General features: G+C 39.5%; 1 protein-coding gene across 1 annotated transcript; it reads left to right on the top strand.

Annotated features, from left to right (window-relative positions):
* Positions 1-10,886: 10,886 nt before the first annotated feature.
* LOC110581681 (olfactory receptor 1L8-like) lies at positions 10,887-11,821 on the top strand. The gene has a single exon (XM_021691593.2). It carries the CDS (start codon positions 10,887-10,889, stop codon positions 11,814-11,816), a length of 930 nt encoding a protein of 309 aa, XP_021547268.1. The 3' UTR covers positions 11,817-11,821.
* The last annotated feature ends 862 nt before the right edge of the window (positions 11,822-12,683 follow it).

Genomic DNA, 12,683 nt, shown 5'->3' with positions numbered 1-12,683 from the left:
AGCACACACTGAATACACACAGGTACACATGCAGACATGTGAACATACCATACACAGACATAAACCTAAACACCATGTGCATACATAGACATACACACATATACCACCAAGAAGAGTTTTCCCTCCATAATCTACTGAACCCCTTCCTATAGGAACAGAGTTGGTACATGAGTCAGTTAACCACTAAGTACACTGGATTATACAAACAACACAAAAAACACACACATGCATACACATTCTTGCATAAACATGCAAGTCCAGTGCCAGGTGGTGATTTTCCATCTTTTTCTGCCCTGAGACACTCCTTGGTGAGCTCAGACACCTCTGGTCAAGGTTATTTCCTGAGCCTTCACTTTCTGTTCAGGAGATCCGGTATTCAAAGAACAAGTTCTTATGACCTAGGGACCTTTTGAATGTTTCATCCCTGTTTTTGAGTGGCAGAAAAATGGGCAAGAAGATCCCCATTCAACAACAAGATTAATACCCAAAGGGAGACAGTATGAGCTTCTGATGAGAGAAGGAACCTATGTGGGCTAATTGCCCAACTTCCTGCCTTCCCCTTGGGAGGTAACCTATGAAGGGACTAGAGGGGCTGAGCCACAAGTCCCAGGAGAAGGTGTCCTAGATGTCGATGTTGATGACATGGGAAGCAGAAGTGACCATGGCCTCCTTGGCTTCTGAAATAGCTACAGCACAGGGTCAGCCTTTCTATACCTCGCAGAATGGCCAAGACAGGGTAAGGCCTGGCCCTTGCAGACTCCCACATCTCAGACCTAGCTTCCATTAGAGCAAGCGTTCCACTGCCCCCTGAGGGCTTGCAGGTCTTCCCATTCCCCTGAGGTACTCTGCAGGCCAGGGGCTGAGACTTGTTTGGGAAGCAGTCAAGTGGTGAGATTGATCCCAGGTAACAGTACCTTGCCTGCAAGGCTATTGTGAGAGTCAAAGGAGATACTGTGTGCAAAAGCACTAAACCCAGCCAGATTCCTAAAGACCAGTTGGCCTAAGGGACTAATATCGTAATGAATTTGCCAAATGTAACATTCACTTTAATAACTGTTCCAGTGAGTAACACACCAACCCAAGTCTTCATTTAATTTTAAATTATGATAGTAATAACTGAAAGCAGACTGTCAATGGGAAACAGGAACACAAGACTTTACTTTTCATTTTTTACTTTTGATAAATCAGACTAATGGTAAGATATGGCACCACAGAAATATATATATATATAAGAAAGAGGGAGATTTTAACAATTCGCTTATGCAACTGGGTGTTATATGAATACAATGAATCATGGATCACTACATCAAAAACTAATATTGTATGGTGACTAACATAACATAATAAAATAAAATTTAAAAAAATTGGCTTATGCAAGGGGAAGGAGTTAAGATGGCAGAGGAGTAGGGGACCCTAAGTTCGTCTGGTCCCTGGAATTCAGCTAGATAGTTATCAAATCATTCTGAACACCTGCAAAATCAATCAGAGATCTGAGAAAATAAATGCTGCAATTCTACAAATAGAAAAGTGACCACTTTTTGGAAGGTAGGAGGTGTGGAGACTTGAATCTGGAGTGATATGTCGGAGGATAGGTCAGTGGGGAGAAGGTTGGCTTAAGAAGGCTACACAAAGTATTATAAGTAGCAGAGCACAAAATTGGAACTTTTAGAAGTCTGCTACAGTGGAGGATGTCCCTGGCTTAAAGGTGCTCAGGTGGCAAAGTGGTCAGAATCCCAGGTGGAACAGCATGGTCTCAGGATCCCCGGGGTCACAAGAAGAACAGGAGTGCCTGAGTGTGGCAGAGTTCCCAGGCATCACAGCAGGGAAGCTGGCTGAAAACAGTGAGTCTCACCACCAGCTTTCCGCTTAGTGTTGCCGTAAACTGTGAACTGCTGCATGGTCACACAACTGCTCTCCAAGCCCAGCAAGAGGCAGAAGTATGGTGGGTGAGACATCCCCTTCTTACCCCAGGGGTAATGGCTGGAGTCTGCACCACTGGAGTCTACAAAATTTAGCAAATCTGAAACTCAGTTGCATGCCTAGGATAAAAATGCTCAGTCACAGGCTGGACAAACACAGAGTTCTGATGGAAAACAGCAAGACAAGAGTGATTAACTGCTTTTCTGTGAGGGCTCACTGAAGAGTGGGGGGTGCGAATTTTCAGCTCTGGGGCTAGAGATCAGGGAGTTGCCATTTTCATCCCTCCATCTATGCTGAAAGGCTTCAGGGAGCAAAACAGCACCACATAGTGCAATCTGGAGCTGCTTACACTGAGCCTGGCCCCCTGGCAAGGGAGGAGCATTTCCACAAATGCAAGGGCACCTGAGAATCAGCACAACAGGTCCCTCCCCCAGAGGACCAGCAAGAACAACTGGCTAGCACCAAGTATACCAATCATAGAGAACTGCAAAACTTCAGCTCTTGGGGAAAACAGTATATAGCATTCATGGGGTTTCTTTTTCTTTAGTCTTTCAGTTTTATTATTTTCAGCTATTTTCTTATTTTTTCAATTCTTATTCTTTTTAATTTTTATTTTCATATATGTTAATATATATTTTATTTTTGGTTTCCATTCTTTGTATTTATATATATATATATATATAAATGATGCAGAAAAACAACATATATATATTTATATATATTTTTTTCATATATATGTTAATATATATTTTATTTTTGGTTTCCATTCTTTGTATTTATATATGTATATATAAATCCTATATATATATATATAGTGTATACTGCTGTATATATGGTATATATAGTATATATAGATATATATAGATATAGATATACTAAAACTTATATATAAGCTTTTCTTTCTTTCCTATTTGGGGATCTAGTTTTTTTTTTTTTTATTATGTTATGTTTTTTTAACAAGCTGACCAAAATATACCCAGAGTCTAGTTTTCTAAGAGAAAAGAAATAATAAAGATTAGAGCAGAAATCAATGACATAGAAAGAAAGAAAGAAAAAAAAAAACAACAGTAGAATTGATCAACAAAACCGGGAGCTGGTTCTTTGAAAGAATTAATAAGATCAATAAACCCCTAGCCAGACTTATCAAAGAGAAAAGAGAAAGGACCCAAGTAAATAAAAACATGAATGAAAGAGGAGAGATCACACCAACACCAAAGAAACACAAACAACTATAAGACAATATTATGAGCAATTTTATGCCAACAAATTAGGCAATCTGGAAGAAATGGATGCATTCCTAGAAACATATAAACTACCAAAACTGAAACAAGAAGAAATAGAAAATCTGAACAGACCCAAAACCAGCAAGAAAATTGAAGCAGTAATCAAAAATTTCCCAAAAAACAAGAGTCCAGGCCAGATGGCTTCCCAGGGGAATTCTACCAAACATTTAAAGAAAAAATCATACCTATTCTACTGAAACTGTTTCAAAAAATAGAAATGGAAGGAAAACTTCCAAACTCCTTCTATGATGCCAGCATTACCTTGATCCAAAAACCAGACAAAGACCCCATCAAAAAGGAGAATTACAGACCAATATCCCTGATGAACATGGATGCCAAAATTCTCACCAAGTTACTGGCTAATAGGATCCAACATTACATTAAAAGGATTATTCACCACCACCAAGTGGGATTTATTCCTGGGATGCAAGGGTGGTTCAACATCCACAAATCAATCAATGTGCTACATCACATTAACAAACAAATAGAAAAAGGACAAGAACCATATGATCCTCTCAAATGATGCAGAAAAAGCATTTGACAAAATGCAGCATTCTTCTTGAAAAAAACTCTCTGCAGTGTAGGGATGGAAGGAACATACCTCAATATCATAAAAACCACATATGAAAAACCCACAGTGAATATCATTCTCAATGGGGAAAAACTGAGAGCTTTTTTCCCTAAGGTCAGGAACATGACAGGGAGGTCCACTCCCACCACTGCTGTTCAACATAGTACCGGAAGTCCTAGCTTCAGCAATTAGACTACAAAAAGAAATAAAAGGCATCCAAATCAGCAAAGAAGAAATCAAACTTTCACTCTTCACAGATGACATGATACTCTATGTAGAAAACCCAAAAACTCTGGCAAAAAATTGTTAGAACTGATACAGGAGTTCAGCAAAGTAGCAGGATATAAAATCAATGCACAGAAGTCAGTTGCATTTCTATACACTAACAATGAAGCAGAAAAAAGAGAAATCAAGGAATCAATCCCATTTACAATTGCACCAAAAACCATAAGATACCTAGGAATAAGCCTAACCAAAGAGGTAAAGGACCTGTACTCTGAAAACTATAGAACACTTATGAAAGAAATTGAGGAAAACACAAAGAAGTGGAAAATCATTCCATGCTCATGGATTGGAAGAGTAAATATTGTTAAAATGTCTGTGCAACCCAAAGCAATCTACACATTCAATGCAATGCCTATCAAAATGCCATCAGCATTTTTCACAGAGCTGGAACAAATAATCCTAAAATTTGTATGGAACCAGAAAAGACCCCAAATAGCCAGAGGAATGTTGAAAAAGAAAACCAAAGCTGGAGACATCACAATTCTGGACTTCAAACTGTATTACAAAGCTGTAATCATCAAGACAGTATGGTACTGGCACAAAAACAGACACATAGATCAGTGGAACAGAATAGAGAACCCAAAAATGGACCCTCAATTCTATGGTCAACTAATCTTCGACAAAGCAGGAAAGAATATCCAATGGAAAAAAAACAGTCTCTTCAACAAATGTTGTTGGGAGAATTGGACAGCCACATGCAGAAGAACGAAATTAGACCATTCTCTTACACCATTCACACAGATAAACTCAAAATGGATGAAAGTCCTAAATGTGACAGGAATCCATCAAAATCCTAGAGGAGAACACAGGCAGCAACCTCTTTGACCTCGGCCACAGCAACTTCTTCCTAGAAATGTCTCCAAAGGCAAGAGAAACAAAAGCAAAATGAACTATTGGGACTTCATCAAGATAAAAAGCTTTTGCACAGCAAAGGAAACAATCAATAAAACTAAAAGGCAACCTATGGAATAGGAGAAGATATTTGCAAATGGTATATCTGATAAAGGGTTAGTATCCAAAATCTATAAAAAACTTATCAAGGGCACCTGGGTGGGCTCAGTCAGTTAAGCATCTGCCTTTGGCTCAGGTCATGATCCCAGGGTCCAGGGATTGAGTCCCACGTTGGGCTCTCTGCTCATCGGGGAGTCTGCTTCTCCCTCTCTCTCTGTCCCTCCCCCTGCTCATGTTCTCTCTCTCTCTCTCTTTCTTGCTCTCTCTCATTCTGAAATATATAAATAAAATAAAATAAAATAAAAACTAAGAAAACCGCATAAAATGTGGACTACAGTAAATAATAATGTATCAATACTGGTTCAGCAATTGTAACAAATGCACCATGCTAATGTAAGATGCTACTAATGGGGGAGATCAGTGAGGGGTGTAAGACAACCCTCTGTAGTATCTTTGAAATTTTTCTGTTGATCTAAAAGTATTCTAAAATAAAAGGTTTATTGGGGCACCTGGGTGGCTCAGTTGGTTAAGCGACTGCCTTCGGCTCAGGTCATGATCCTGGAGTCCCGGGATCGAGTCCCACATTGGGCTCCCTGCTCAGCAGGGAGTCTGCTTCTCCCTCTGACCCTCCTCCTCTCATGCTCTCTGTCTCCCATTCTCTCTCTCAGATAAATAAATAAAACCTTTAAAAAAAAAAGGTTTATTAAAAATAAATAAATAAAATCTTAAAAAAAAACTTTGAAAAAATAAATGAACTTATCAAACTCAACACCCAAAAAACAAATAGTCCAGTTAAGAAATCGGCAGAAGACATGAACAGACATTTCTCCAAAGAAGACATCCAAATGGCCAACAGACACATGAAAAAATGCTCCACATCACTTGACATCAGGGAAAAACAAATAAAAACCACAATGAGATACCACTTCATACCAGTCAGAATGACTCAAATTAACAAGTCAGGAAACAACAGATGTTGGCAAGGATGCCCAGAAAGGGGAACCCTCCCCCACTGTTGGTGGGAATGCAAACTGGTACACCACTCTGGAAAACAGTAAGGACATTCCTCAAAAAGTTAAAAAGAGAGCTACCCTATGACCCAGCAATTGCACTACTGGGTATTTATCCAAAGGATACAAACATAGTGATTTGAAAGGGCACATGTACCCCAATGTTTATAGCAGCAATGTCCACAATAGCCAAACTGTGGAAAGAGCTGAGATGTCCATCGACAGATGACTGGATAAAGAAGATATGGTATATATAGACAGTGGAATATTAATCGGCCATCAAAAAGAATGAAATCTTGCCATTTGCAATGATGTGGATGGAACTAGAGGGTATTATGCTAAATGAAATAAGTCAGTCAGAAAAAGGCAAATATCAGATGATTTCACTCATGTGGAATTTAAGAAGCAAAACAGATAGAGCACCTGGGTGGCTCAGTCTGTTAAGTGTCTGCCTTCAGTTCAAGTCATGATCCCATGGTCCTGGGATCGAGCCCCGCATCAGGCTCCTTGCCTAGTGGGGAGCCAGCTTCTCCCCCTCTCTCTGCCTGCTGCTCCCCCTGCTTGTGCTCTCTCTCTCTCTGTCAAATAAATAAATAAAATCTTAAAAAAAAAAAGAAACAAAACAGATGAACATAGGGGAAGGGAAGGAAAAATAAAATAAGATGAAAACTGAAAGGGAGACAAACCATAAGAGATGCTGAGCTCTAGGAAACAAACTGAGGGTTGCTAGAGGGGAAGTGAATGGGGGAAGGGATAATTGGGTGATGGGCATTAAGGAGGGCACTTGATGTAATAAGCATTGGGTGTTATATGCAACTGATAAATCACTAAATTCTACCTCTGAAACTAATAAAAAATACATAAAATAAATCAAAAGAATTGGCTTATGCAGTTGTGGGAGCTGGCAAGTCCAAAATCCACAAATGCAGACAGACCTGCAGGCTGGAAATTCAGGCACTCTTGAGCCAGAGTCTCTTCTCCAGGAAACCTCAGTTTTTGCTTATATTCTTAAGGCCTTCAACTGATTAAGAGTAATCTCCTTTACTTAACATTATTCTATTTTACTTACATATTTTTCCTTTATAAAATATTTTACTTTATTTACTTAAATTATGTTCCTTTACTTAAAGTCAACTGATTGACATCTTAGCTCCAGAGCTCCCAGTAGGTTCAGCTGAGACCTTCATGAGGACTGTATCACAACCCACCTTCTCCCTCTGCCCAGCTCTGCTTCCTTCTCTCCCTTCCACAGTTGTGGATCCCTAGAGCACACTGTAATAAATATACTGCGGGCTAATCTCCAGCTGAAAGTCTGCTTCCTGGACAACCCAAACTATAACACTCCCTACTCACCAAATACACACACACACACACACACACATACACACACATGTGCATATACTATCACCTTTGATTACCCTACACTTGAGGACACTAAAGCATGCCCTGGAGATGTTATGGTAAGTTTAAAAGGCTCTGGAAATAGTCAAAATCTTTAGAAGGTGGCCTCAGGAGTTCATGGTCCCCCTGAGAGCAGCTCCACTCATTTCTGTGGCCATTATGATTTCTGTCAGAGCAAACTCTCTTGAGGAGTCGGGTTGGAATGAGCACACCAAGCACCCTCAGCCCAACAAGGACCCAAAGGAGTCCAGGAGAGCAGAGGCAAACCCATGAGAAGCCCACAGGTTTTCCCTGACCAGGAGAGTTCCTGCTACAGTGAGTCTGGGCATCTCTGCCTTCTACAGTGGGGAGCAGAGAAAAACTGAATGATGCTGAGAGACAGAGGATGAGAAATAGACAGGGATTGAGGCAGAATCAGGAAAATACTATTTCCCTCTGGAATCTAGAGCAATCTATCTGCTTTTTTCCTTCTTCCCAACCGTTCTTGCTCATCACTGGTTAGAAAGTCAAAAGGTCAGCTTTGACTGGTAGGTAAACATAACCAATTTGGGAAAGTGGTTCAGGAGAGAGAAAAGATTTTTTTAAACTGGGAACAGTGAGGAGATGTCTGGATATAGAAAGTGAACACCAGCACACTGGCTGCCCACCTGACCATCCACCTCACCTGGGTACTTATTTCAGCCTCCTTTTGGCTCCTTTGGCTCCAAAAATCATATGGACACAATATATCAGATTTCAGCCTAACATTTAAGTCTGGCTTTATATTTTATGACCACCCTCTTTGATCTCTGGGCCAGTGTATATCATTATCCCATGGTTTTGAGGAACCAGATTATCAGTAAGTGGATAAGGGGAGTTTAGTAGAAAAGATACACACACACACACACACACAAGTCCTCTTCCCTGACACATCCCAGACTTTTAGAACGATTCCCTTAGATTTTCACTTCCAAAACTTCCTTCCATTTCTGCCAAGTACTCAACCCAGATGAGACACAGGGGTATCCAACCTCACTTGATCACTTTAAATCTTCATCTCACGCTCCCCAGGCATCCCCTTCACAAATAACTTATTTTTGCTGATGTATATTTTACAAGCCGTACTTATATGTTATGTTTCATTAGCTCTTTAGAATACCTAAAATCACTCAGTGCACAGGTGATAGAGGTCAAGTACACACCTCCACTTTGTGCTTCCAAGTCCAGTGCACTTTCTACCACCCTTGACTCAATACACACATAATGCACCGGCCACCCAAGACCAAACTGCCCCTTTTTGTTGCCAATCGATCATGTATACTAGAATTTTCAAATTCTGCAATCTGTTCAACACAGAAAAAATAGATTTCCCATTGTAACAGCAAAGGTCTGTTTTTAATGTGGGACAAAAAACATTTAAGGAAAAAATGTGTGGGACATGTGTGTGTGTTAAAATAGAGAACGGTCAAGTTGGAAAAAATAGATCCTGTGCATGATTGTTTCAGATATATTTTATAGTTTTACAAAAATCTGAGAAGACACATAGTGGTTAAACCTTGAAATTCAGAATAGACCTGGGTTTGAAACCTGTTTCTGCCATTTACTTGATGTGTGAGTTTAGCAAATTATTGTTACTCTCTCTATCTGTTTCCTCATCAGAAAAAAGTGGGAATAATAATAGTTTATTTCTCATAAGTTTACAGTGAGGATTAAACAAATTCCCACCTGTATGAGATAAGAGCTTAATTATTGATTCACTCTCAAATTATTCAAAGCATGGACAAATACACCTTCTAGAAAAGCTTTGTAAATTCATATTAAGGTCAATTTGACCATTAGAGCATTAAAGTATGTGGGCTAGGGTTATTTTACTATTCAGATTCATTACTTTTGATAACATGTATAAATACCTAGTTGGGGAAAAAATCATTGGCACCAATGGTGATGGGGAAGAGAATACATCAAATATTTACTCTGTGGCATCAAATATTTACTCTGTTCCTGGAACCATTCTAAGTAGTTTAAGCACATTATAACATGAAAACCTCAAAAAATATTACGGGAAAAATGTTAGTATAGCTATTCACAGATAAAACACTGAAATTTAAAGATATTTAATTACTTGCCTGATATTAACCAACTGGAAACTAGCCATTTAATTGTATGAACAAATTAATAAATAGCCATTCTTTGAAATGTTATTAAAAACATGCCTATCCAATGTGCCCATTCTCAATGTCTCGATGAATAATTTAAAACACTTTGTAGGCATGAGGATATCTGAATCTATGTTGTTCATGGCAGCAAAGATTTAGAGGACATTTAGGGAAACATCGTAAGTCAAGTGAGCCGCATGCATACAATGGAAAGAGTTAGAAGAAAAGAACCAGAACATTGAAAGATATCCAAAGAATTATATAGAGAGAGGGAAAAAAAACCAGAATGCAATATATGCCACGTATTATTGCAGTAATTATTGAAGTAAATGGAAGTAAAACATACCTAAACAAAACAATAATACCTTTTTCAACAATATATACATAACTAAATAAACAAATGGATGCTGGCATGGAAGGACATAAGCTTGCTTAATGGTTGGATATCCAAGATGTGGGAACATGATCTGACTTAGGAAACCAGAGGAAAAATAGGTAGAAAGTAAATTTAAGACAAGGATTTATATGGACTGATACTGATAGGTTGACGTTCACTAAGGAATATGAACTTCTAAATAAGTACCTCTAAAGATAAACCAAGTATGACAGTAAAACTTTGTTGACCTGGGTTCATTATTCCTCTGATTTCCTTGTTGAATATTTCATCAAATCTCCTTTTTTGGAAAGGAGGTTCAAAGATAAAGCTTAGCATGACAGAACTGAAAATTTGTTCTGATATAGACAGAGAAAAATGAAACCATCTAATCTAAAATAAATTCCCAACCCTACCTTTGTCAGGCTCTATCCTCTTATGTGGTTTATTTTTCTTTATAGAAGGTAGAACTATCTGATAATAGATAGATGATGATGATAGATACATGATAGATAGATGGATAGATAGATAAATAGATAACAGATCAATCAATCCTCCATGCCAGGCTTGTCTCTGCCTTTTTCATAATGGTGTCCCTACTCCCAGAGAGTATTTTTCACAAAGTAGGTACTCAGTAAACAATTATTTTTAAGATTTAATATTAAGCTGAATTAGTTAAACTTTGTTTCTAAAAGAAAATTCTTCTTCCAGAAGTCCATGCTGTCAACACCAGAAACATGTGAAGTCAGCAAGCTGAGAAGGGAGGGCAGCATCAAGGACCACAAATTTGACAACTTGTCCACATGGTAGCTAAGGAGTGGAAAGTAAAGGAAAGCTTTATGGGTGGAAAGTAAAGGTAGGTAGAAACATACTTATTGGCTTGTTTGTGATTACAGTTATGAAAGAAATGTGTGTGTGTTAAATGGTAAGATTCTCTGTTTAGTTGGCTCTGTGACCATGGAAAAAGTCAACCAAACCAGTAGTGTCTCTGAGTTCATCCTCTTGGGACTCTCCTCCCTGCCTGAAGACCAGAAGCCACTCTTTATCCTCTTCCTCACCATATACCTGGTCACCATAATAGGGAACCTACTCATCATCCTGGCCATCCACTCTGACTCCCAGCTCCAGAACCCCATGTATTTCTTCTTGAGTTTCCTGTCCTTCACTGACATTTGCTTTACAACAACCATTGTCCCCAGGATGCTAGTGAACTTCCTGTCAGAGAAGACCATCTCCTATGCTGGGTGTCTGACACAGATGTATTTCATTTATGCTCTGGGCAACACTGACAGCGGCCTTCTGGTGGTCATGGCCTTTGACCGCTATGTGGCCATCTGTGACCCCTTCCACTATGTCACCACCATGAACCACCACCGCTGTGTCCTGCTGGTGGCCTTTTCCTGTTCATTTTCTCACCTCCACTCACTCCTACATACACTCCTACTGAATCGTCTCAATTTCTGTGACTCCAGTATTATCCATCATTTCCTCTGTGACATCAACCCTCTGCTAAAATTGTCCTGCTCTTCCACATTTGTCAATGAAATTGTGATAATGTCAGAAGGTTCTGTTGTTTTGGTGACCCCCTTTCTGTGCATTACTTTCTCTTACATACGAATTTTCATCACAGTTCTCAAGATACCCTCAGCTGCTGGGAAACGCAAAGCCTTTTCCACCTGTGGGTCTCACCTCACTATGGTAACACTCTTTTATGGAAGCATCTTTTATGTCTATTTACAGCCCTTGTCCACCTACACTGTTAGAGATCACGTGGCAACACTTGCCTACACAGTTCTGTCCTCCATGCTAAATCCTTTTATCTATAGTCTGAGAAACAAAGACATAGAAAGGGGCCTGAGGAAGCTGATGGCCAGGAGGAAGTCCTAGCCAGAACCTCTGGGAGCATGTTCATGAGGGTCTCTGCTCCTCTGGACCCTGTTTCTGCTGGTCAGCAGGTGTAATCGTATCTGTCGTGGATGTTGGGTTGTATCAATGTTGTTACAGTTGCAGCCATCAACCATTGAGACTATTATGATTCAGTAATTGGCTCAAGGTCAACCAAGTTCCTGGGTTCCAGTTTTCACATATCTACCTCTCTCTTCTTCCTCTTCTCCAGGAAACCACATCTTTTTCATTCCCTCAACTGCTGTTGAAACCTCTGTTTTCCACAAAAATTTGTGGAACTAATTCATATCTATTCAATGACTTTGATTCCCTTAGTATCCTTCTTACTTTAATGAACTTTTGTAATCAGTTTTGCTAGCTTTTTGGAAGTCATTACAGTAATTTAGGAAAAGAAAGAGAGACAGAGACACAAAGATTGAGAGTTTCCTAAATTTGAAACTTCCACCAAAGAAAAGAATGTGTCTGGCCTGTCAGTTTATACAGGGATCATGCCTCTTCCTTCTTCTCTATTACTGACAGCAGGATATTCTGGGCTCTATAGTGAACACAAGCCCAACTCTTAGCCCTGATTAGCTAAGTGACTGAAATTCAACACACAACTGAACCTATGAACAGGCCAGTGTGCAAGGGCCAGAGTTGCCTCTGGGTGCTTACCCTGGTCATCTGGTGTTTGTCCTTCATAGGCAATCGCTCCTCTTCTGCCCTCTTTTAGCTTCAACTCTCCTTAGTAATCCCTCAATTTCTACCATCCCTACTGCTCTGAAGTCTGTCTGCTTCCCAGGGAAAGATTTATTGTAGGTACTTAGAATTATTCTCAGTATCTTTTGAAGAGAGAGTTAAAGCCCATAT

This window comes from Neomonachus schauinslandi, chromosome 13 (genome assembly GCF_002201575.2).
Source record: "Neomonachus schauinslandi chromosome 13, ASM220157v2, whole genome shotgun sequence".
NCBI lineage: Eukaryota > Metazoa > Chordata > Mammalia > Carnivora > Phocidae > Neomonachus > Neomonachus schauinslandi.
Note: the sequence above shows the minus strand (reverse complement) of the source record. Positions and strands in the feature narration are given on the sequence as shown.

What these genes read in the sequence shown, in the direction of transcription:
- LOC110581681 (XM_021691593.2), top strand. Translation starts at nt 10,887, where the DNA reads ATGGAAAAAGTCAACCAAACCAGTAGTGTCTCTGAGTTCATCCTCTTG.